Genomic DNA, 26797 nt, shown 5'->3' on the forward strand with positions numbered 1-26797 from the left:
ATATCACTGAACCCTATCTTTGAAACTAATAATACACAATATGTTAGTTAATTGATTTTAAATAAAATAAAAGATGAAAAAAATAAAGCTGATCGGATGTGAGTTTAGATAGCTGACGGCCCCTCATGGGGAGACTCCATTTGAGAGTGGAGCTAACACAAGAGAAAGATGACCCATGAAGTGAAGAGAGATTCCTGATGTCTCTGTGCCTTTGGATAAAACCAGCTACTGAAATGAGAAGGTCCTTGGGGTTCCTAGTTATGTGAGCCAATAAATACCTTTTGTGATTTACACCAATATTAAGTTGATTTTTGACTGTCATTCCCAAAAGAATCTTAATTTAAATCCTAAATTAAAGCTAAAATTTATTTTTATTTTCCCCTCAATCACATGGGAGGTTTGGCATTTAGTCTGCTCTCACAATTGGAGGCTTCCAAAGTAAAGACACACACCAAGAGGACAGACAACCATGGTAATTTATGGACTGTTCAGCTCAGTGTTTGAGAGTTTTAGCAATAGTTTGCCGAGTTTCTCTAATAATTTCAGTAAAGATGTGACTTTAAAGCTAAAGCTCATTTGAGAAATGTCAGAAAGGTATTCAGGATATATCTGTTTAGGCCTTCCAATTTTAACAGGCTGTGTTCATGGGTTGATATGGTACAAAAGAAATAGTTGTGGTTAGAAAAAGAGGAGACCAAGGTCTGTAGATGCCAGGTGCTGAGCACTTTCTTCATCATGCATGCTTGTGTGTGCAGGGCAAGGATGTCACGGGCACCAGTCAAGCATGAGTTTCAAAGGAGGTCACTGAGGAAAAGCCCCAGAAGCAACCAGTCATCATGCTTGTAGCAGTGTGGACAGGAGGAACCCTTAATGAATCATATCCTACAAAATGAGTGCTATTTTCAAGTTGCACGCACTTGCTTATTTTCAGGAAAGCATTCTGTTACATTAAGTTAACGTGGTTAAGTAGTGCTTTAGTTTTTCTTTATTTGCATTTAATTTGTAAATTTGTTTCTGTAAGTGCTTTATCAATTTGTTTTTTTTTTAAATTATTTATTTATGATAGTCACAGAGAGAGAGAGAGAGAGAGAGAGAGAGAGAGAGAGAGAGAGGCAGAGACACAGGCAGAGGGAGAAGCAGGCTCCATGCACCGGGAGCCCGACGTGGGATTCGATCCCGGGTCTCCAGGATCGCGCCCTGAGCCAAAGGCAGGCGCCAAACCGCTGCGCCACCCAGGGATCCCTCAATTTGTTTTTAATAAGAGTTTCATAAGAAGCTTACACATGGTTTTATGCTTGTACTTAGGTAACACTATTATCAAAAGTGATCTAAGTCAATATTGGAGAATATTTTTTCTTTTTAAAGAATAGTATTCACTGCCTATGAAGTAGTCCTAGGGATATAACAGTGACTATAGTTAACTGTATTGTATATCTGAAAGTTGGGAAGAAAGTAGATCTTAAAAGTTCTCCTAACTCTGGGAAACAAAGGGTTGCAGAAGGGGAGAGGGATGGGGTAACTGGGTGACAGGCACTGAGGAGGGCACTTGATGGGACGGGCACTCGGTGTTTTACTATATGTTGGCAAATTGAATTTAAATTAAAAATTGTAAAAAAAAAAAGGTTCTCACTACAAGAAAAAGAATCAGTAACTATGTGTGGTGCAGACACTAACAGGATTTCCTGTAGTGATCACTTCACAATATATACAAATATTGAATCATTATGCTGTATACCTGAAACTAATATCGTGTTATATGTCAATTATATCTCAAAAAAACCTTAAATATCCAAAAAGGAATAATATTTGGTGACATTTGGAAATTATATGAAATACCAATTTCATTGTCTAGAAGTACAATTTCACTGGAATACAGCTGTGCTTATTTATTTACTATTTTTAAAAATATTTAATTTATTTATTCATGAGACACACACACACAGAGGCAGAGACACAGGCAGAGGGAGAAGCAGGCTCCATGCAGGGAGCCTGATGTGGGACTTGATCCCGGGACCCTGGGGTCACACCCTGGGCCGAAGGCAGGTGCTAAGCCACTGAGCCACCCAGGCGTCCCTTGTTTACTATTTTGTAAATAAAGTTTTATTGGAGTCCATCCAACCATTTACATAGTACATATTACTGCTTTTGACAAAAGAAGTGGGAGAGATGAGTCATTGCAACAGAGATGGTATAGGCTGCAAAGCCTAAAATATTTACCTTCTGGCCATTTACAGAAAAAGCGTGCTCTAGATGATAAAACTGAGGATGAGTGTGTAAAGTGTCTAATGTAAACTTGCACAGAATCACAACTCAAACCTAGGCCTTCTAACTCTAGATAATCTTTGGATATGATTTTCCCTATTTTCTTCCCCCTCAAGAAAATAATTTTTTACTTACACAGTGTTATTGTCTTCCTGGCATTCTTGTAAGTACTTATATCAAGCCTTTTAATAATCAAACAGCCTGTGATATCTATACCATACTTGGGGAAACTGAGGCACGGATTAGTTAAGTAACTTCACTGAAGCCCCATACCAGCAAGAGCCAGAACCAGACTGGGCACCCAGACAGCTTGGCTCTTAAACACTATACAGTGTTCTGTCTCTTGCGATGAGGAAGCCACAAGTGGGAAGGACCCACTGAATGGTTTAAAGTTTCTCATCCACACACCCTTCTCTTGAACTTAGAGATGTAAAGTCGATCATTCTGCTATCTTAAGCCTGAATTCTCCCCCTGACAAAATACGGTTGACCCTTAAACAACACAAGTTTGGACTATGCAGATCCACATAGATGCAGACCTTTTTTTTTTTTTTAAGATTTATTTATTTATTTATTTATTTATTTATTTATTTATTTATTTATTTATGAGACACAGAGAGAGGGGCAGAGACATAGGCAGAGGGAGAAGCAGGCTCCCTGTGGGCAGCCCGATGCAGGACTTGATCCCAGGACCCTAGGATCACACCCTGAGCCAAAGGCAGATGCTCAACTGCTGAACCACCCAGGTGTCCCAAATGCAGATCTTTTTTGATACAGTTCTGTACCGTATGTATATTTCTTCTTCCTTATGATCCTCTTCACGTTTTCTTTGCCCTAGTTTACTCCATTGTAAGAATAGAGTATATAATACATATAACATAAAAAGTATGTGTTACACAACTGTTTATATTAACAAAAAAGTTTCTTGGCAACAGGAGGCTATTAGTAGTTGAGTTTTTGGGGAATCAAAAGCTACATGTGGATGGTTGACTCTCAGTAGGGGTTTCAGCAACCCTAACCCCCATGTAGTTCAAGGGTCAGCCATTTCAGGACAGTGAAATAATTAGTCTTCCCCTAGAACCTTTGGTCAGGAGTGTTTTATAAACCATTCTCTAAACACTGTGCATAGGCATTACTATTTCTTGTTTAAATTTGCAAAACCCCAGGGCCAGTCCAGCCTCACTACCATGGGCAGGGCCTGGGAACAGGTATTTTTAAAAGGCATGAACCTAGTAATGAGGCGAGTTTGGGAAACAGGAACCAGGAGCATATTAAGTCATGAGGGGCACCTGCCTGGCTCAGTTGGAAGAGCATGCAACTCTTGATCTCAGGGTTGTGAGTTTGAGCCCCATCTTGGGTGTAAAGATTAATAAAAATCATCAATCAATCAATCTTCTTCAAATGCTTATTAAATTGTATCAAGACATTCAGACCACATTAATTGCAACAATGACCTATCCCATGAGCCTCTGTGCCTATTATAGACCACAATTCAGAAGCAAGTCTAGATTTCACTTTTTGAAAAGCTCCTTGAATACTATTAAAACTAACTTTTCACATCACAATAAAATACATTTATTGCCGAAAAGAAGAAAATAAAAATTATACATAGTGCTTTTACCCAGAGACATACTGTTAATCTGTTATTATTATTATTATTAAGATTTTATTTATCTATTCTTAAGAGAGAAAGAGAGAGGCAGAGACATAGGCAGAGGGAGAAGGAGGCTCCCTGCAGGGACGCTGATATGGGACTCCATTCCAGGACCCTGGGGTCATGACCTGAGCCCAAGGCAGGCGCTCAACCACTGAGCCACCCAGGTGCCCTAATCTGTTATTATTTTTGATGTATCCTCACAATCCTTTTTTGATTGAATTAGTACAATTCTATTGAATTCTTAAAATACCATGTAGTTATTTTGGGTTACAGTTGTGGGAAGGGATTTCACTTGGGTTTCAGAGTTGTTACTGTCTTGGAAGTGTTTAGATAAAGAGCCAAGAAATACACTGTTGCTCCTATGGGAATGGAAGAGCCAGTGAATATAAATTACTGTTTAAAACCTTGAATTTATATGATGAGATTTGGACAGAGCACATTTAGAGTATTTGGATGTATTCTTTTTGTTCTTTTCTAGTTGCTGTCAAATTATCCTTTCATGAAATCTTTCTCTTATAGCTCTTTACCAATTGGGCATCGACATCACTATGTTTTTTTTTTTAAATTTTATTTATTTATTTGAGACAGAGGGAGAGAGAGAGTGAGCATGAACAGGATGAGGAGCAGAGGGAAAAGTAGGCTCCCCTGCCAAGCAGGGAGCTCAATGTGGGGCTCCATCCTGGGACTCCAGGATCATGACCTGAGCTGAAGGCAGACTTTTAACCAACTGAGCCAACCCAGGCACTGCTCCCCCTCCGCCATCACCGTTGATGTAATTTTTGATGTTATGAGGATGGAGGCATTGACACCAAAGCCCACAAACTAGACAGTCCCCAGGATTGCTCTAACTGATGCTGGAGAATTCTCTGCCTAAAGATCTATGCTGCATCTGTCAGGTGCTTCTGACAATGTTATAAAGGATGATAGTTCTACTGTATTTAATGTGTAACTTTCTCTTTCTATCTCCATCGTGGTTCCTCCAGAGTTTTGATGATAAGGGAAGAGGGAAGGTGCTGACTCATTCTGGATCTTTCCATTCTGAAGCGTCAGCTTCACATGAATCTAGATGCTTCCAACTGCTGATTCCCTTGGCAATGATGATGTGACTGCCAGCTTTTCTCAAGGTGCACTCAGAGGTTGATTTGGGAGCCAGTGTGGTTGTGGTATCCACTTTGCCATCAGCATAGATAAGATGCACAGCTTTGATTTCTTTGGGGTGTCATGATAAGTATGGCTGGTGTCAGATGAACCTGGATGCCAGACCATTGAAGAAAGTTATATATTTGTCTCCTCCAAGCCAAAAGTTAAAAGTCAGACATCATGAGCGAAACAATTCAGTCGGATATTTCATACAGGGTGCATCCTGGTGTAGTGGAAATAGCATGAACCCCAAATTAGAAAACCTGAATCCTACGTGTGTTTTTTATTCCGTAGTGATCATTTAACTTATGCGTGTTACTTCTTTTGTCTGAGTCTCAGTTTGCTCATCTGTCAGATAGGGATGACAATATTGACCATGGTTGTGTTACAAGATTACAGGGAAGATGAAGATGATAGTGGATAAGACTTTTGATAAATTATAATGCATTATATAAGGTAAAATAAAACGAAATAACGTTAGAAGAGTAATAACAATTCCCGAAAAAATTTGCAGTTAGAAATGCAAATAGGTTTATCTGTGAATGCTCTGCCCGAATCTGTGCAGTTTATTGCTGTGGCTATCACACCAAATTAGCCTTTTTGAAAAAAATGTAGGCTTCATACCAAGCATGGGGCCCAATGCAGGGCTTGAACTCACAACCCTGAGATCAAGACCCGAGCTGAGATCAACGGACCGATCAACTGACGGAGCCACCCAGGTGCCCGAACATATTAACCTTTTATTCATTAGATCAAGAGAACCTGCTAAGTCCTTTTACTTATTTTTAAAAATCTTTTTTGATCAATTTTAGGTTTACAGAAAAGAATGAATGAAAAGCAGGTTTCCCTTAGGTCCTCAAAATGCTTCTTCAGGCTTATTTCCCTTTGTATTCACATCTGACATTAGTGCTGTACATTTGTTACAATTGAGATAGATACATTACACAGATACATTATTAAAAACTAAAGTCCACACCTTGGGTTAGGGTTCACTCTTGGTGTTGCACATTTTGTGGGTTTTGACAAATGTATAATGACACGTACTCACCATTACAGTATCATTCAGAATAGTTTCACTGTCCTAAAAGTCTCTCCTGTTTAACCCTCTCTTCTTCTCCACTGAACCTCTGGCAACTACGGATCTTTCTACTGTTGTCTTAATTTTGCCTTTTCCAAAATGTCGTGTAGTTGGAATCACACAGCCCGTAGCCTTTGCAGATGGGCTTCTTTCACTTAATAACATGCACGTAACTTTCCTCCGTGTCTTTTTGTGGCTTGAGTGCTCAATTCTTTTTGTCACTGAATAATATTCTACTACCTGGATGTCCCACTGTTTATCCATTCACCTTCCAAAGGACATCTTGTTTGCCTTTAGGTTTTGGCAATTGTGAATAAAGCAGCTCTAAACATCTGGCTATGGTTTTTTTTTGTGTGTGGACAGAAGTTTTCAACTCCTTTGGGTAAATACCAAGGAGCGGGACTGCTGGATCATACAGAAGAGTTGACTTAGTGTCTTCCAAAGTGGCCGTGCCATTTTGCATCCTCATCAGTATTAGGTGTTGTCAGTGTTTTGTTTTTGACCATTCTAATATGTGTGTGGTGGTGATTTGTAATTCTCTTATATAGTATTTAGCAGCTTCTTATACACTTATTTGCCATCTATGCCTCTTTGGTGAGGTGTCTGTTGCAGATCTTTTGCCCTTTTTTTAGGTTGGCTTGTTTGTTTTCCTACTTTTGGAGTTCTTGTCATATGTTGGATACTAGCTCTTTCTCTGATACTTAATTTGCAAAGACTGTTCTTCCCATCTGTGGCTCGTCTTTGCATCCTCTTAATACTTGCTTATCTTTAATTATTTAATCTCAGCAGCAGCTTCCACCTCTTTTAAAGTCCTCCTGACCTGCGGGTTTATAGCTCTTCGAAAGGATGGACAATTCTAAGGCTCCTTTCCTTTTCACCATCGACTGGTTTTGCAGTTGGGTGCGTTTGTAGATGGGATCAAGTCACCAAGCCCATCAGTGGCTCCATCTCAAACCTCACGTTCGTAGCCGGGATCGCTGCAGCTCTCATCCGAGAGTCGGCCCCTGCCGTCTGTCCAAGTTGGCCGGGTCTTGCTGAGCTGATTGGAGCTGCCGACATTTTTGCTGACCGGAGTCATGCTATCTTTGCCAGTTTGCTGGAATAGACACAGACACCGATTGGGTCACGCTGAAGACATTCCTGTCTTGTGAAGCAAGTCTGTTTGTATTTTAGGTTTGCCAGGACTAATGAATTAAAACATTTGGACTCTCCACAACTTGCTGTTTATCCATGCCTCTGACAGGAGGAGGGTTTTCTTTTGCACTTGCTTTTTCTAGAAGCATGACAACATCCTGGCTGTTGGAGAGGCAAGGAAAGGAGAGAGGGGTTGTGGAGGGAAGCGGAACAGGGGAGGCCCGTGGGACGCGGGGGTCTGGGGGACAGCAGGTAGCAGTGGACTGCCCTGACAGCTGTCACTGCTCCTCAGATTGTCAGGGGCTGCTATGTAGCAGGTGCGGCCTGCGCTCTTCCTAGGTCTCCACTCCACAAAGGCAACGACTGGCCAAGGCAGTGGCTGGCCCTGGATTACACAAGTGCAGACACTCAACTCAGTGAGGTAAGGCAACAGGTGTCAACAGCGACCCAAATGCTCGGGGCACCAGCAACTTAACCGAAGCTCTGTCGCGGCCCGGAGGAGGGATCAGGATCAGTGGTCCCTTTCCCCAGGCGGTGTGATGAAAAGGCAAGGCGGTTTAGGGGCTCTCCTGGCCGACACCGTGCGGAACTCGAAATCCACCCCACTTGGCTGCTGTCATCGAGGCCGAGGCCGACAGATGTTCTTGGTTGTGTGGAGGGGAGGGGCTCTAAATGAGCTGTGTCTATCAATTTCGTTTCCCTGCGCTGGGAACCTCGAGGCAAATTTCCACCTCTGGAGCTTTATTTCTAGGTGCAGGAAAGTGCTGGGAGACTGAGCCAAAAGAGGAGCGCTCTTCAGCCTCAGATGTTAGGATAAAATGGGTTGGTGATGGTGCAGGGCATAACAGCAAGACTTTTTCTCTTAGCTACGACTTTAAGGGTTTTTTTTTTTAAATTGTTTGTTTTGTTAAATTTGAGACAGTCTGTTCTATTCCCTAGGAACAGGTGGCTAACAAGATGGTTGATTCTAAGCAGAGGAGACTACACAGAAATGTATGTCAGAGCTAAGATAAAACAAATCCTGAGTCAAGTAACAGAAATTTTATATTACCCTTTTCTTAAGTTGAATGTTTCATGTTATTTTTTCTAACTTAGAAGGACATGCCTCAGAGTGCTTTATGGTTCATTGCTATTTGTGGTTTTAAATGAATGGGCCAAATATGATTCTAACTGGGTGATAAACAGCTGCTGATTTTTCTCCAAAGCTATACTAGGTGTTTAATATAAGCCTGTTCTCTTTCCATATACTGGGTAGGATAATTCCATATGTATATATGTCTAAATATGTGTGTGTATGTGTGCATATTTATGCATTTGAGTTTGCTCTATAAATAAGTGTAAAAACAAAATTCAGTGTTCTAGACACTATTTTTAGATACAAAAAAGTTATGGGAAAGAGTCAGAAACCTTGCTATGAGAAAATGTCCTGCTAAACAGTTCCCAGAATCTTGCTGAGGATGGTTAAAGAGATGATTTATATTTTGCCATTTTTAGGCACGTTTTCCTAAAAATATCACTCAGAGGTTTTGGTTTTACTGTTTACATGAGGAGGAAAGTAGAGAGTTTAGGGAGGCATGATTAAAAATGGAAAAGTTGCACATATGTATCTAAATAATGAAGATATTGTGTATTTATAACAATCTCTTTTCCTTAGTCCCATTGAATAAACATGATCAAATATCTTGGTTAAAATGTATTTGAGCTAAATTCTATTCTTATGGCAAGGAAATATGCATGTGTTTTTATCTGTCTCAACTATCTGTAGGAGGTTTTCCCATTCATTCGATCTTGGTTTATTAATGATAATTTAACAGGTACAGTAGAACAGCAGTAGGATGTTTTCAAGTTTTGTCTTTTGCTTGTATCATACATTGTTAACATGTATAATCTGATAAATGTTTGATAGATTTACAGGTAGTTAGATATTTAAAGCATATAATATTCATAATATAACTGTGGGATATTTAAAAATAGTCCTTGGTATTCTTGAAGTGGTCCTATGATATTCATCCTTTATCACTCGATAATTCAGATCAATAATTCAGGTCCAATTTTGGCTTTTGAGTGTGACAAGCTAATCTAATACAAAGTTGTCTGATGCCCTATTCGGACTTCTTTATCCTCCTCGATTAAAAATAAAACACTATAGAAGACCTTGAAGGGCCAGGATTGGATTAGTCAGTGTGAAGGGATACTAAAAAAGTGAGGTGGGTGGAGATTTTGCTCCATCTTGTATATTTTATTCTAGATATTGTATTTTCCAAAACAATTTTTTTATGAGCCAGAAAAAGAATTTTAAATGGGGCAGGTGAATGTTTTCCATGTAGGGAAAGAAAGCCAGGGACTGGGAGTTTCTTCAAAGTAAGAAAGCAATGCATACTAACTTTCCCTCTAATTTCCAAGATCCTCCGAGTATTTGAGGGATGACTCGGGTAAGTGACAACGGCTCTCTCTTGTCCACACAGCTGGAAGACCCAGGGGAAGGCCAAGACTCAGGTGCCCACATGATCAGCACAGCCAGGGTACCTGCGGATAAGCCAGTACGCATTGCCTTCAGCCTCGATAATGCCTCAGGTACGCTCTGCACCCAGGGAGAGGGCCACCTCCCTGCCCGTCACCACTTTACTGTCATCTTTTCCTGAGGGTGTGTTAAAAATGCATGCCTGGCATGACCGAATGATGGGGTGTGTGATTTTTCATCAAGCATTGTTCAAGCGTGGCTTCCAGAAATGCCTCTGGTGATGCTTCCTCCACCTCCAATCCTCTAGTTGTTTTAGCACATTTCTCCTTCCTTTTTACTTTCCCCATTTAACTTTCTTTTATTATAAAATTCACAGAGCTGTAACAATATCTAACGATTCCAATGTATGTCATCATTGAAACTGTGTGAAGAGACGTTTATTAAAGTGCTGGCAGTTGGTTAGGTCATATAAAAATATCACTGTCCCGGTTCCAACAGCATTTCCTGGAGCCCAAGTTGCAAATGCTGGTTTCTTACTGGTGCTCCCACACTTCTGGCTGAACAAACAGACTTTAGCCAGAGTGATGAATGGGACAGGTGAGGCAGGCTGTCTTGAAATAGTAAGGTCTGAGGTGAGGCTGCCATACTTAGAGCCCTTTGTCATGACTCCCTTCTGTGACCTCTTAACACACATATTGAATTACACCACCTATGACGGGGACCTCAGGTGGTGTGAGGTCACAGACATGAGGAAGGGAATGCTTGGATCTCTTTCACTGGCATCAGCCTTGGCTCTCGGTCTGTCATCTGTTAAAATCCGTAATCACATGCTCAAATAACGTTACCTTTTCAACCTTGAGTCTTTAGAGGGCTGATTCTATTTATCTATCAGTCAATCAATCATCTCTTTTTCTTCCTACACTGTCCATGTAGGGGTAATTGAAAAGAAGCAAGTTTATCCCTAAAATAATGCAAAGTAAGGATCTGGACTCTGCAAAGTCATTACACAGCCAGTTCAGGCTTTCCTATACCAAGTGATTATGGTGGGATACATCTGGCCCCATTGTCCTGGACTGTGCAGCCCCCAGGGGAGGATTTGTTCTAGAGTAAGAAGAGTGAAGCCTTAGCTCTTTCTCATCTGTTCTTTCAACACTCTTTCATTGGCCTGCTGTTTTATATCTTCACTCAGAGGTTGCCTTGAAACACAGTGGCGAAGGGAAATCCTTCCAAAAGGCAAACCAATTCATCCTAACAAGAAATGACAGCCAACATTAATGGCATTCCTCTTTTGTATTAGGAATTCACATGTATTATTTCAAATCTTTAAAATAACCATGCAAAGTAGGGAGGGGGCACTTGGCTGGTGCAGTTGGTAGAGCATGTGATGCTTGATCTCGAGGTCCTAAGTTCAAACCCTACAATAGGTGTAGAGATTACCTTAATAAATAGGTAAATACTTTTAAAAAATGACCATGCAATGTAGACATTAGTATTGCCAATTTGCAGACACAGAGCTTGAGACTATCTTGTCAGTAGGTAACAGTTATGATTTAAATTCAGGTCTCTAGGCATATGAATCTGAATTGTCTCTATTATTCTATATCACTTCTCTAAAAAGAAAAAGAAAAGCCCTTCCTGCTTTTATGCATTTCATAAATGTAAGATTTTGAGGATATGGTTGATGCTTAAGTGGCTAGCTTTCAAGACAGATACATGTAAGCCCCAAAATCCAGGGAGAAAAGTATAATTTTCGGGATCCCTTGGTGGCTCAGCAGTTTAGCACCTGCCTTCAGCTCAGGGCATGATCCTGGAGTCCCGGGATCAAGTCCCATGTCGGGCTCCCTGCAGGGAGCCTGCTTCTCCCTCTGCCTGTGTCTCTGCCTCTGTGTGTGTGTGTGTGTCTCTTGTGAATAAATAGATAAAATATTTTTAAAAAGAAAAGAATCATTTTCTTCCTTATGATCATGTCCCATGAGAGCAGAACAAGTCTTGAAGTCTTGTTACAATCAACAATCTTACAAAGAAAATTTCAGAATATAAAGCTTATTTATTCCAAGCAATATTATTGTATCATAATTTTGGATGAGACAAATAAATATACTGTTTCCTCATCTTTATTTTAACAAAATTCATGTACAGAGAAGAGCCATGGAGAGGGGGATCTTGATCTTTGGGCTGCAAATAGACTCTTTTTTGAAGTCCAAGAGAAACAACTTGTAATTAATTTGCCACCATCTTTTGAGTGATACTGGCCCCTGACTAGGAGTTGTTGCATGTTTTTTTTTTTTTTTTAAGATTTTATTTATTTATCCATGAGAGACACACACACAGAGAGAGAGAGAGGCAGAGACACAGGCAGAGGGAGAAACAGGCTCCATGCTGGAAGCCTGATGCGGGACTGGATCACACCCCAGGCTGGAGGCGGTGCCAAACTGCTGAGCCACCCGTGCTGCCCTTTTGCATGTTTTTTATCAGGCAGTTTAGATTGATTTGTTTCAATCTTTCAAATGTCCTAAAAATGCCCATTTTTTGAAATTCATGGTTTTTTGATATGGTAGTTTCAAAAAAGGGTTGTCACTTATTTCATGTAATTCCTACTCTCTAATTCCACAAACAGATGCTTAGGAAGATTTCTAAAGAAACTGCTAAAATTAAAAAAAAATTTCCCATGTGTGTCCTTATATCTCTAAAAAGGCATTGAACTAAAGAATCAAGGCAAGAGGGACTTCTGTGTTTTTCAACCTTTCTTAAAATAATCACCTGAGAGCACTCATCAAAAATATGTGTTCCAGGGCACTACTTCTGTATATTCTGATGCAATAGGTACAGATGGAGGTCCAACAATCCATATTTTTGCACGTACATGAAGTTGTGAGTGTGTAGGAAGATGCTTTGCAGATATTTGGAGACACTCCCTCTAAATTCTTGAATAAGGAGCCTGTTGAGTGTCACACGGAGCAACACTTGCCATCATGCACACTATGCATGCCTTTTGAATTCCAGTGCATTCTAGACCACACATTTAGGGGGGAAAACAAAGGCAAACATCCTAGATTTCCATAGCAAATGGGGAAACTAACATGGAATTTTGGGAAGTAAATCTACACTTACGGATTTATTGTTGAGAGGTAAGCAGAGTCCATGAAAAAAGACACATCTTTGCCTATTAATTAATTAATTTCTTATGAACCTAATACAGGGCTTGTTTCTTTAGGCTTTTTTTTTTCCTGAGATGATTTGGTGTAGAGGTTAAGGACTTAGGGCTTTGGAGTCCTCAAGATGTGGTTTCCAGACCCATTCCATCACTATTTGTATGATCTTGGGTAAGTCACTTAATTTGCTAAACTTCAGTTTCCTACAAGACGTAAATAGTGATAATTCACATAGTGGTTGTAAGGATTGAAGAATACTACATAGGTAAAGCATTTAGCATAGTGCTTGACACAAATTAAGTACTCAACAAGTCCCTGGATATCATGGATATCAATTATCCATGATAATTGATGCTGGAGTATTAAGGAAATTATAAACCACATAAGCAGTTTTATGTCCCACCTACATCTTTCACATCTACTTAATGTCAAGGTAGAATTTATATTATAACTGATCTGAGATTATTTATTTATTTATTATTATTTATTTATTTATTTATTTATTTATTTAAAGATGCTGGCTAGTTATCTTTTTTTTTAAATTTTTATTTATTTATGATAGTCACACACACACACAGAGAGAGAGGCAGAGACACAGGCAGAGGGAGAAGCAGGCTCCATGCACTGGCAGCTCAATGTGGGACTCGATCTCAGGTCTCCAGGATCGCGCCCTGGGCCAAAGGCAGGCGCTAAACCGCTGCGCCACCCAGGGATCCCCTGATCTGAGATTATTTAGAGACAAGTTATCTAATTGGTAGATTTTAGGATTCCCTGCCTCTCCTCTTATCAATTAGCTGAATTTAGTTTCTATGCTTTAGCACTCCAAAGCTGGGTGAAATGTGCAAATGCAAAATATGGCATGATCCATCCTATGGGTTTCATAAGGCAAAGGGATTTGGGGAGAAATCTGGGTCCCTCAAGCAGATGGGAACGGCTTCTTGGGAGATGTGATGGACAACCTGCTCCTGAAGACAGGGATAGTATTGAAAGAGATTGTAGGAAAGGTGCCATATCTGGGTTGCAGGTACAAAGAATGGGGGCCATACAACTAACAATTCTTCCTTTTCCTTCCAAACAGAAAGGCTGAGCAAAAACTAAGAGTCAGGAAGAGCATGATATATTCAAGAAATAGTAGAATTCTTGTCAATTGGAGCAGAAGTCTAAATGGTGGAAGAGAGCCCTGCTTTAAGCTTTACCTTGAATATCTGCTCATATTCTAGCCATAGACTAGAGTTAACAATATAATCCTAAAAGTTCAATAACAGAGTTTGGATTTGATCAGGAATAATCGAGTGTCAAAAGTTCTTGAGCAAGGGAGTGAGTGATAGGATGAAAATGGTAAATGTTTGATAGGTGGAACAGTCTGGAATGTGTAGAGATGAGAGAATGGAAGCGGCTTTGAGTAATGGTACAGAGACAAAGTACACAGTGCCTGGATCAGATGATGGTATGGGATGACTGAATTCAGAGTACATTATGAAGGAAGGGCTGAAAGGACTTGGTGACCGCCTGGCCCTGGATGGGGAGCTTATTGATAGCAGAATGTGCCACAAGATTCCAAATGGACTATGGACCTCCAGGAGCTTAAATACAGGGAGCAAATTTTTAGGGGGAAAAAAACCTTTAAAATACAATCACCACTTCCAGCCTATCATCAAAATCTGTCATTAAGTGACACTTAGCTAACCACAATTCCTGGAGGCACCAATGACTATTTTTAATAAACTAATGGTATGATTGACATTACTTCTAAACTAGGAATTCCAAAGAGTTAACTTTCTAAATTGGGACTTTCATGGAGTTAGTTTTCCCAATAGAAAATATGCAGAAGAGAAACATGAATCCCATCTCTTGGGTTATTAGAGAATCAATGGCTCTTCTCCAGTTGGAGAGAATTTAGGGTTGGACTGCCATGAGGATTTCATGTTCATTACTTGAGTGGTTTCTTTATTTCAGTCAAGCTATAAAATCTGCTACACTCAACTGTGAATTTAGATCTTGGCTTTGGGGTTCTTTTGTTGTTGTTGTTAAGTTTTTCTTTTCTTTTTTTTTTTCTTTTTTAGAAAGAGTCAAAGATACTAGTATCAGTAGCTTTCAACATTTTGTTTTTAAAAAATTATTTCAGGCTATTAGATTTTTTCATATCTGGGCATGGGTTAACCACATGACATTTAGTTGAAAAAAAAAAAAAAACCCAAGACCTGTTCTATTGGTATCTCTTTTAAGTAATATTATTCTCCTCACCTATCAGGGTGTTTGTATGGTGGTGGGAATCATGTGGAGCAACTGAGATAGCACCCTTTGAGTCTAATTTCACTGGGCATTGTGTGAACGTCTAGTCTGCACATGCAAAACTGGTTTTCAGCAAAACCAGTTGTGATGCAGGTGAAGTGTCTCTTGTCATTGTTGCTTTCCTTCAGCTTTTTCTACCCTTGGGACCTTTGGGTATTATTTCCCTCTCCCTCTTCAGGGCCCTCATGTTTCCTCTCTTCTCTTTGGTCCATGCTCTCAATCCTTGTTCTCTATAAAGACTCTGAAAAACCTCTTTCACACTAAGCATTAAATGAATGAGTACTGAGATTTATTTATTTATTTATTTATTTATTTATTTATTTATTTATTTATTTATTTTGAGATTTACTTTTTAAAAAATCTCTCAGGGTGGTTTCTTCTTTTGCATACCTACAGCGGAATTGATAGGAAGTCAAGGGTTAAAGTTCCCCCTAGAATTTGCCAGCTAGTCAGGGGTGAGGATGGCCTTTGGGAGAATACGGTCTAGGGGAACTTTTTGAGCTCTTTCAGGTCACCTTTTCTAATTCTGACCCTACCTCCAAAGCTGTCTTAGCACCCTGTGGTAATAAGTGGTCAAAATCCCTTATAGGTCTGGTGGGAGTGGAGAGTGGAGGGGTTGCCTATATTTTTACAAAGCACTGAATTGAGAACATAGTAGAAACATAAACATCACATACTATAAAATCAACAATACAGTATCTGTAACCACTTTGAGTTTGTCATTCTGGTATCAGATGAAGGTTCTTTGAGATACAGCTGGATCTATTGGTTGGTATCTATTGCTTAGGGCCACAAAGACTGGAAGGAAAGTCACTGTTTGTTGAGTACCTAGATGCTTTTACTTGTATCATTTCATTAATTTAGACTGGCAACAACTCTGTAGGAAGATGTCATTATACCCATTTTACAGATGTTGACCACTGGCTGAGGGAGGTTAAGCAACTTGCCTCAAATCAAGCAGTTAATAATAAGTAGGAATGGATTCAAAGCCAGGCCCTTGGGGGCTGGTTTCGCTTGATCACCCATTTGAAGGTAGGGGCTATGTAATGAGAGGGGAGCATGATTGTTTCTGACAGCAAAGAGCTTCCTCAACAGTCAGGGGAAATGGTGGAGAAAGGTTAGTTCTGATATGTTTTCATAGGGCAGGAAAGAGGGAAAGGAGCGGTAAGTTTTATTTGGTGATGTGCTGAGGAATAAATATACCTCCAGCTGGCTCTTTTTGAAGCAACTGTTTCTGGACAAATATGTTACAAGCTAAATAAGTAAAAATATTCTTACAAAAGAATAAATTGATAGGATTCACAAACTGATAGCTACAATAATAGTGGCTAGATGAATATTTCTAAGAAACATAAAACCTGTCTTTTAACAGAGTCAGAACTCTGTGTAAAGAAATATCATTCAGTCTGTTTGATGAATGATCTTGTTTGTAGGTACTGGCTGAGGCGACATGACGATTACTATTGATTACAAAGAACTGGCAATCTGCTAGGTGTCATACTAAATTGCTGCCTGTATCTGTATCCATATCTATACTTTTAATTTTATGGGCCCTGAAAATCCAATGTGTATTAAAAGTTCACATGTCCAATGTTTAGCCAGCAGAAGGCAAAGTTTCAAAAAGCTTTTGATGTGTCTCCAAACAATATGATGGTCTAAGAAGAACCAAGGTATACAGGCTTTTTAAAGAAGTTTTTTTGATATATTAGTAATGTGAGTTGGCAGCCTCGTATCACTTATTTCTAAAAATAAAATATGAATCTTGATTTAGATTTTTTATTTTTTTAAAGATTTTACTTATTTATTCATGAAAGACATACACACACACACACACACACACACACAGAGGTAGAGACACAGGCAGAGAGAGAAGCAGGCTCTAAGCAGGGAGCCCGATGTAGGACTTGATCCCAGGACCGCGGGATCACGCACTGGGCCAAAGGCAGGCACCTCAGCGCTGAGCCACCCAGGCGTCCCTTGATTTAGATTTAAAATGAAAGTACTCAAAGACCTTTCCTGCATAAGTTAAAAAATATTTTTTTTTACAATATTTCATATAGAAAGTGTTTGCTTTGATAGGGAGGTAAAAGGGAAACCCTTCTTAAATTCAGATTTAAATGAAGAGAAGGGGGGCCTGGGTGGCTCAGTCAGTTAAGTGTCTGCCTTCAGCTCAGGTCATGATCCCAGGGTCCCGGGATCGAGCCCCACATTGGGCTCCCTGCTCAGCGGGACGTCTGCCTCTCCCTTTCTCTCTGCTATTCCCTCTGCTAGTGTTCTCTCATTCTGTCCAATAAATAAATAAAATCTTAAAAAAAATTAAGGAAGAGAAAAAAACCTCTATGAGACCTGAGGTTGTGGTTGTACCAGGGAAATCTCTCTTAACCGGAGTGAAGGGAACTAAGCAATCAGAAGCAGTGATTCTCACCCTACCTACTGTCTGTATTATCAGATGAGGAATAATACCTTCAACCCCCCCCCCCATCATTCACCTAATCTCATATGCACACATTCACACACAGGTGACTTGCTCCCCATTACTCCTTTGGCTGGGTTTGTGCTGAAAAGGAACGCAAAGCAATCTCAGTTATATTAAGCATCCATTATTATTACTGATTATTTCCTAGGTGCCAGGCTTTGGGTGAAATGAATGGACATGTGCATTCTTTTTTTTTTTTTTTTTAAATTAATTTTTATTGGTGTTCAATTTACCAACATACAGAATAACACCCAGTGCTCATCCCGTCAAGTGTCCCCCTCCGTGCCCGTCACCCATTCACCCCCACCCCCCGCCCTCCTCCCCTTCCACCACCCCTAGTTCGTTTCCCAGAGTTAGGAGTCTTTATGGACATGTGCATTCTTTTACAAATAACACATTTTTGAGATAAGAGAGCAGAAACCAAGTCTCAAAGAGATTATGTTGATTGTCCATATTAAAAAGAGGCTGACCTGAGCCCTACAGATATTGACTGACCCACTATCCTTAGTGGTTAGGAGTCTTCACAGGCAAACAGTTCCAGGAAAATTTTTGCATGAGGCTTGGCACGGTAGCCATTGCCCAATCCCATCTGCCTCCTAAGTGTGAATTGGTCCCGGGTGCCCGGAAGGATGATCTCCAGAACATCAGCAGGCAGGATAGCTGCGTAATTTGTGAAGGCACAGTACAAAAACTACAGGGCTACTTGTCCAAGAATTTCAAGTACTCTAGCTAGAGCATTCGACCAGGAGCAGGGTCCCCCTGCGGGGGAGGACTCTGTGTGACTGTGTGGATACATGCCCATGCTCTGACTGCAGAAAATGCAGTCAAATGGAATGGATTCTGGGCAGGGCTGCCTCTTGAGTTTCTGGTTGGAGAGTGGGGTGGGGCCTGGGAATGTCCTCTGAGTGTGTCCTGAGGGCTTCTCTGTGTGGAAACCTAAACTCTGCCTACCAAGGATTTGCCCCCAGTTATGCCTGGCTTGGAGACCACAGTGGGAGGGGGAGAGAACTGATTCCAAAGTCCAGGCTTTGCAGACCTGGTGTGGCTTTGATGAAGTTTTCACTTCTCTGATATAAAACAAAAGAAATAAGGGCACAGCAGTGAGGTTTTCTTGATGTGTGTTTGCTTTTGTCTCTAAAGCGAAACGTATCCATTATAATGGACTCTTTTCTGATTATGTTTGTCTTGAGATTTGGGGACTAAAGTGTTCTCTGTCATCAAGAGATACTAATGATACATGATAGTTGTTTTGAGTCATCTTCACTAGCTGAATAAAAAGTCAGACACTCTAAGGCATGGTTCCCAATGTTTTGAGGAGAACTTCACTGTCTAATGAAATACAAAATCTGGGAGCCCATGGATCAGAAAGTGAAGAGGAGCAGAGTAGTATAGTGAAGAGCCCTGGGCTGGGAAACATCCCTTTAGTCTTATGAGCCTCCTTTCCTTTGTTGGGACCCGTGTCCTTGGCTTTACACTGAGTCCTGGACCAGAAGATGGCTCAGCCCCTTCCAGCTGCAAGCATTCTCAGAAGACTCCTACCACATAGCTCTCATTGCTTAAGAACAGTGAAGATTTTGGATTACACACCCAGTGGGTCCCACTTATCTGATTCACAGAGACAACAATTTAAGGAAATATGCAACAGAACAACCACAAGAGCAATTTGGCAGCTGCTCCAAAGATGCTGAGACGAGCCCATCATAAAATGTACTATGGCATGTCATAATGGTTGGGATACCAATAAGAAAGTTCTATCTTAAGTACCATTGACTTAGTCGTGTTGTGTTTTGCAAAACAGGCAGTGAACATCTGCTTATCCAAAAAAACACAAAACACAAACCCTTTAAATTCTTTCCTTAAAAATTCCTTAGGATACATTTTACTTGGTCCATTAAAGCCCACAGTGGCATTTTGAAAATGAAGCAGATGAATTATTTTTTTTTAAATAATACTACATTAAAAAAACATGATAAAGTCATTTGCCAATTTTGCAAGAGCCTCAGTTCCTGCCTTGCACATCATAGGCATTCAATAACTATTTGGTAAATAAATATGTTTTTATAAAAACGTACTTGCATTCTGATTTTGTTATATTACAAGCATATCTAGTAACTGCTCTCCTTAAAAATAAAAGCTGAATTTTCCAGAGAGAGGGTCTCTTGCATAGCTACTGTACAGTCCACTTTGTGCTTCTGAATTGTCAAAACAAACTTAACTGCTCCCAGGAACTCCGATCCAATGTCACTGTCAAAATGTTTTACAACGATTTGGCCAAATGTTGGTGGAACAGCTGTGCTACTAGTCTGCCTGAATCATTTTCCTTCTTTCCTTTTGGCCCAATCCTGTGATTCATCATTCTGCTTTTAGAATACTTGCCTATTTTTAAAACCAGTCAAAGAAGGCAGCCACTGTTTAAAAGTAAACACACCGCACATCAACTCAGGGCAGCTTTGTAAGCAGCTTCGTAAGCCCTGAAATTTCTGGCTGGCAGGGATGCCAGCTGAACCAGATGGCATCAGGCAGTGAAATGCAGGACTGGCTTTCAGACTCAGTAGTCTCCTGACATCTGTCTTTGGTTTTCTTATTTCCGCTGCCATTTCCCGCTTGGATTAATCCAACGTTACCATTCTTTCGTGAAAGTCTTATCTTTATTTTGCTTGTCGTTACAACATCCATTACATGTTTCTATGTCAGTTAGGAGCTTTTTTTTTTTTTTAACGCAAGAAATCCAATCTTAAACCTTACCTGCAAAATTACCAGCATACCTACATATAAGTGCCAAGGTTTGACTATGGATAATGACACAGATTTCCATATTGCACTTTATGAATTCCGGGTCATACTGGTATTGGCTATTTATTGTGGTAAAGTAATTGGATAACTTTCTTCTTCTTCCCTTTTTTTTTTTTTTTTTTTTGTAATTAAGCAGGAAGGAGTGTGACTTGATGACTTGACAGGCAAAAGTGGATTAAATCCCAGGAAGCCTTGAGCTCCATTCCTGGCTGTCTTTTAGAATTCTAGAAGGCACTATCTGTTCTGGTACTTTACAGAAGTGGTTTCTCCTTCTAACGAGTGCTTGTTCATCTATGATTATTAGGGTTGGGATGCCAAAGTATAATGTGTTCCCATTTACCCGTGCCAAATTATTCTGGCCATGAACTCAATGAAGTGACATAATCATGGGGTCTGGGTTACTGATATTTTATTGAAAGAAATTTAAATGCGCCCTAGACCAAAATCAGTTTTACAAACCGCGAGTTTCATAATGAAAGGCTCCCTGTAAAGGGTCAGTAGCAACAAGTGAATATTTCTGTCTTTTGTCCAACTCTTTGCAGATGAAGAGGTGGATTTAAAGACCCACAGTGTCTGGCGGAAGTTATTCTGAGTAGGAAGAGAGCGCTCAGAGGGCTTGGGAATCTGATCTCCTTGTGTCCTCTTGATTCAGCCCTCCAGGCCACAGCAAAGGTCTTGGGAAGATTTCCCCATTTCCACTTACTCTGTGAAGCTGAGTAGTGTTAGTGAACCTGTAGGCATCTGTTGTCTGGCAGAAGTACAGGAACAAGTGGATTCGAATTTGGTGATGCGTTATCATTGTCACAAAGCCACTTTTAAGTGGGAGTATTATTACATTGGTCTTGACTAAAATATACCAGAGGCTATTAACTGCTGTGACCCTTAGAGGTGTTTGGCAGTGGCCAATATTATCCTTGTTTGGATTATCTTTCTGGTAATTATCTTTGATGCCTTCAAAGAATTGTAATGCCTCAGAAGCCGGGATCCTGCTTTTTGGGCGATGTGGTTAATTCTGGACTGTGCTATCATTGGGTATGGCCCATATCACTTGCTCTTGTTCAAATAGAACAGAACATTTTTATGAACAGATTTGGTTATGATGGTGAGGACATAAAAGCCGTGAACTTGCCTTTCTTTGCTACAGTTTATTTTATTTTTAAAGATATTATTTATTTATTCATGAGAGACATGGAGAGAGACGCAGAGACAGAGGCAGAGGGAGAATATAGGCTCCCTGTGGGGAGTCCATCCAGGACGCGATCCTGGACCCTGGGATCGTGCTCCACCACTGAGCCACCCAGGTGCCCCTCTTTGCTACAGTTTAAAACAGACTTGGGTTTTAAACTATTCTTTAGCTTGTCTTTTGCCTTGTTCCCAATAGTCATGTATCCTGGGGTAGGTGCTGTTGGCCTAGAGGGGATAGGAAATGAATGGCCCTGCAGAGCCTGGACATACAAGGTTCTGCCAACAAGGGGCTGTCCTCTAGTAGGAAGGCAGACTCACCGTATGTTCTCCAAGACATTTGGGGAGTGATTTGAATATTTTAGGTCAAGCTCCTCTCAGGTTTCCTCCGATGCTTCTGAGAATATCTTTTGATCCAGAAACACCTGCCTATTGCCAGTCAGCTGAAGGCGGTTGAGGACAGAATGGCCATGACTCTCGTCACTCGGGCTTTCCCACATCAAGGCCTCAGGTGGGGACTGCTGCCTGGCATGTGGGGAAGAACCGCTCTGATTGGGTTGCTGCCTGTTACCCACTGTCACCCGGAATGAGGCTCTGGGTGACTGCCTGGCGGTGGTGGTTTGTGGTCAGAGCATTAAAGCTTTGCCACCCTTAGAGTCACTCAGAGTCGAACTTCTACTTTTCACTAACACATTCTTCTGTCCCATTGAGGTTGTTCTGGTCACCCCATTAGCGCCTTGTTAAAGCACTTTCCTGCATACCAGGGAATCTGGTTCTGGCTTCCATGAGAATATTGAAAGACAAGCAATACTTCTTAATTGTAGAGCTACCAGACTCAACAGTTGAGGATTCTGGTATTTATTTGCAAAATTTGGGGCAGGCCAACTATGCTCTCCAAGCTTCTGTTTGTACTGGAAATGAACAAGATCACCTTCTGCATTCTCTGTGTCCCCACCTGAAGTGATGGGAATAATTGAAGAGTGTATACTGATGATTTAATTGTGTCAGTCCAAAGATGGTGAGGGCAGGACACCTCCCAAGAGAGAAAGAACTTTGTAGTGAAGAATCCTTTTATTTTCACCTTTTAGATGATACACCTCCTGAAGATGCCATTCCTCTGGCCTTTCCAGAATTAGACCAGCAGCTACAGGTAAGGATCTATCCAGAGTCTTTCCTTTTGTCCTCCTTAGTTTCACAAGATGTAGGAAATGCCCAAGAGGCCTCACTGAGAAAAGACTGACTAGGAGACAGAGTGGGGACGTTTCAAGTCATCAAGGCTTGCATGTCTAGAGCTCCAAAGTCATGCCACACACATGTAACATCCCTGTATGAGTATCTGGCTATAGCACCAGAATATCAATAAGTTATAGTGTAAGCAAGCTCCTACTTTTAAGGAGTTCTGGAGCCTGGAACAGGGCTGGTCCCTGCCCTCCTTCACTGGAAATGTCTCTGTGACATTGCACTGGTGGCCCATTTTGAATTAATGATTTATTGGTAAATTGTGCGGTAGTGACTAGTTGTGGGTAGGGGATATGTGGTGGAGCAGGCTTCAGAATAATCTTTCTCCCTCTCCCTCATCCCAACCCTCCCCAGTCCTCTGACAATTTTTATTTTTATTTATTTTATTTTATTTTATTTATTTCTTTGTTTTTTGTTTTTGTTTTTCTTGACAATTTTTAATATAATATAATTATTTTAAGTTAAACATCCTGAATGCTGTCTGGTTTGATCCACTCCAGACCCCCATCTGAGTTGGGTCAGATGCGTTCAATCTGCAGTCGCATTTAGAAAAATCTAACAGGGGTCTTGAATCCTGCACACAGACACTTACTTAGTCACTACTTTTTTTTTTCTCTAGGTATTGATTTTGAAAGCTTTTAGGAGGGGTTTGTAACCCCTACTTCCTTTTTTTTTATTTATTTATGATAGTCACAGAGAGAAAGAGAGGCAGAGACACAGGCAGAGGGAGAAGCAGGCTCCAAGCACCGGGAGCCCGACGTGGGACTCGATCCCGGGTCTCCAGGATCGCGCCCTGGGCCAAAGGCAGGCGCCAAACCGCTGCGCCACCCAGGGATCCCTGTAACCCCTACTTCCTGTCAGGCCTGATGTTCTCCCATTGTCTTACACCCACCAGCTTTTCCCATTTGTCAGTGTGACTGGTATTCAGAAGTCATTCACATTTGGGACCTCTGGTCCTGAACAGCTCTCAACAGAGGTGGGAAGAACCAAGAATGAGCCCTTGTGCAACCCAACACAATGTTCTTTTTGGTTGATTCCAGTTCTTATCTCAGTACCCTGTGTGCTGAGTTAAAAACCTGGAAGTAGTCAGGTCAGATCTGAAGAGCTAGTGTAATAGTCCTGGAGTGGACTCTAAAAAAATCAACCCTGTATGACTCAGGTGTGACTAGGCTTCTTGACTAGGAGTCCTCATTCTTACCTCTGCCACAGTTCTTGGCATTGTCACAGCCCTCCAACAGCAAGCTCACACAACAGAACTGGATCAGTTATGCAGAGATTTACTAAAGATTGGCCAGCAGGTGGGAGGGTTATACTGATCACCACACAGCTGTCAAAGGACAGCTCTGCTCTGCTCTCCTCTAAAATCTCCTCTTCAGTTATCAGCCATCTTATCTCCTCCTTCTCTTGCCCCCATGCAGGGTCTTCAACCCAGTTCCTGATATATAACCATAACCCCAAAATCACCCTTTTTCACCATGGATGACGACTCCGCTCCATCTGCTTTTCAGTCTGGCATGCTCCATGACACATACAACTTTCCTCACTTATATTCTGTCCTCATAGAAGGACTGTATGTGCTGCTGGTGGTATAGTTGGGATTATAAGATAAAAACTAGATTTCTCTCCCAGTCCTAGTTTCTTTTTTTTTTTTTTCTCCTTTGTTTTACTGTCACTTCAAAGCTATTTTATCGTCATGGGAGTTAGTGAAAATAAGGAGTATACATACATGTTTTGGAAATAAAACAGTAAAAGTATATTCAGGTTCTGGTTCCTCCATCAAACTATGGATCATTAAATCTACTCTTTTGTATCGACAATTTTTTTTTCCTTTGGGAACATTAATGGCCTTCCTTCCCTGGCTCATGGATCGTTCTTCACAGGCTGCATAGCACCCCTGGCAATTCTCCAGACAATTTTTCTGTTAAAGCATCCCAAGATCCATTTGGATTTTATGGTGTTAATTCCCTTTGACATATATTAAAATTAAGTTTATATAATTATTTTAATCCAGGAGACTATGTCATCTTCATTGATTCTTAACAAGATAAGCAGTTGAGAGGCTGCTTTCTGGCTCATGGGCTTTGATCCCCCCAGCTCTTACCATTAGAATATGATATTGCTTTATGTCTTCATGAATGGAGGGAACATTTCCAGCTTCACACCTAAAATCATTTAAGTAAGTGCTTGTTTGTTTGGCGAAGGATATTATTGAATTTGTGATAAACATTTGCCAGTTGTCAAGCCATTTGGTTAGGATCGCCTCTGTCTGGGGCTGTAGCTTACTACCTTTATTCTATACTCCAGGGCATGAATGACTAAAAAACAAAACAGTGGGAATTGAGAAGGAAAAGCTAATACAGAATATTACATCTAAAAGCAGACTCTTCTTTCCATGCTTAGCGTAAGCATATAAATTTAAACCATTCTGCAGCAGGAGGTCTCTTTATTGAAAGCAATGAAAATGCTTTATGTAAGAAAGAAACAATCCATTCTGTGGAGCAGGCCATCTTCACAGTCAGTGTCATGTGCTTTCATCACATAGTAATGGCTCTTGGAATTTTACCGACCATCATAATGCTCTACAGAAGAATAAAAGTTAGGTTACAAAGGCACATGAAGTGCCTTTTGGTTGTCACTGTTTGCTTGAGGATAAACTGACTCTTGATTATCTCTACAGGAGCCTTAAAAACTTGCCAAATGAAAAATAAATGATGCCAGGTGATTATTGCCAGCCCTACTCTCTGAATAGCCTCAGATTTAAATCCAACCATGCACATTGAGAATCGCTAGGCAAGTGACACTTCCCTGCAAATAATCTCATGTGAGCCTTGCCGTAGTTGTGTAAGCGAACTATTATGTCTCCACTTTAGAGATGAGAAACCTGAGGTCATATTTTGGTCTAAGTAAATTTGCTATTTCCTACTGGATCTCAGAATCTGAATCTTTGTAGCTTTCTCTCCCATAAAGCTTTTGTGAAACCTATGGACTGCTTAAATTATTCTGATAGGTAGAGGCTTTTTGTTTCTGGTTTGCGGGGTTGCCATAATGTGGTAATAGAACAACCTTGTAAAATCTGTTGTGACTTTCTGATATCCATTACACATTCTTGTGTTGTTTATAAAATGGAGCTATAAAATATCTATTTGGTAGATACTCTATCACCAATTTGACCCCCTAGATTTTTCTGTTGCTTTGCCAAGAATGTGGACATGTTTGAGCATGTAATTCGTGGTGCTTCTATTTTCACAGAAGCCAAAAAAAGCCCTGTGCAAGAATAGCCATGACAAACATTTCTCTTGATGTCTCTATTAATGCAAAATGTTGGGCAAGAGACTTTGGGGTAAGGTAGGTGTTAAAATGAGCATCTCTTTATAACGTTCATTTGTGGGCCTTAGGTCTCAGCCCAGGGGCAGTGGGTAGGTTGATTCTATTTTATGCAGATTCCTTTCCTAGAACTTGGTTTCTAAATTCTCTCTGCCTATTAGAGGAAGTATTTGGGTAGAGCTGGTTTAGCACACACAGTCCAAAGAAAGGAAGCTCAGCTTTATGTCCACTTCTAAGAATGATTTGAAAAATCACTATTTGTCTTTAGGCTTCGGCTTCCTTCCATTTGAAAACGAGGTCAAGCCCCCTTGCTCTGAAGGATGATCCGAGTCAGTACCACATTTGTCTTAAAATTTAACCATGTTGTTATGTTTTGGAGATTGTCGTTTGACCTGTGGATGATCCAAAGCTAAGCTGTAATCTGGTCTTAACTGCATTGCAATGAAGAATATGCTTCTATAATCAGGCAGGGAACATGTTAATGAGTAAATCGTAACAAACTTTTTAATGGGAATTACAATGGCTGGAGCATGGACATTGGCATTAGATTGGCCTGAATTTAGATCTCAGCTCCATACCTACCAGTTTCATGATTTGGGGCATATTAT

At 40.6% G+C, this 26797-nt stretch overlaps 1 protein-coding gene across 2 annotated transcripts in view; it reads left to right on the plus strand.

The window, feature by feature from the left end:
* The first annotated feature begins 7532 nt into the window (after window positions 1-7532).
* Window positions 7533-26797, plus strand: part of MAP3K7CL (MAP3K7 C-terminal like) — a 36549-nt gene continuing 17284 nt past the window's right edge. The window contains exons 1-4 of one of the 2 annotated variants that reach the window (XM_055313544.1): window positions 7533-7691; window positions 8210-8263; window positions 9736-9844; window positions 22715-22776. In XM_055313544.1, the coding sequence (XP_055169519.1) occupies window positions 8228-8263; window positions 9736-9844; window positions 22715-22776 (207 nt within the window). In that variant the 5' untranslated portion in view covers window positions 7533-7691; window positions 8210-8227. Of the gene's footprint in view, window positions 7692-8051; window positions 8093-8209; window positions 8264-9735; window positions 9845-22714; window positions 22777-26797 lie in introns of those variants that run through there. The other variant, XM_055313543.1, reaches the window with a different exon arrangement.

The sequence above is a fragment of the Nyctereutes procyonoides genome, unplaced genomic scaffold (assembly GCF_905146905.1).
Source record: "Nyctereutes procyonoides isolate TBG_1078 unplaced genomic scaffold, NYPRO_anot_genome, whole genome shotgun sequence".
Lineage (NCBI taxonomy): Eukaryota > Metazoa > Chordata > Mammalia > Carnivora > Canidae > Nyctereutes > Nyctereutes procyonoides.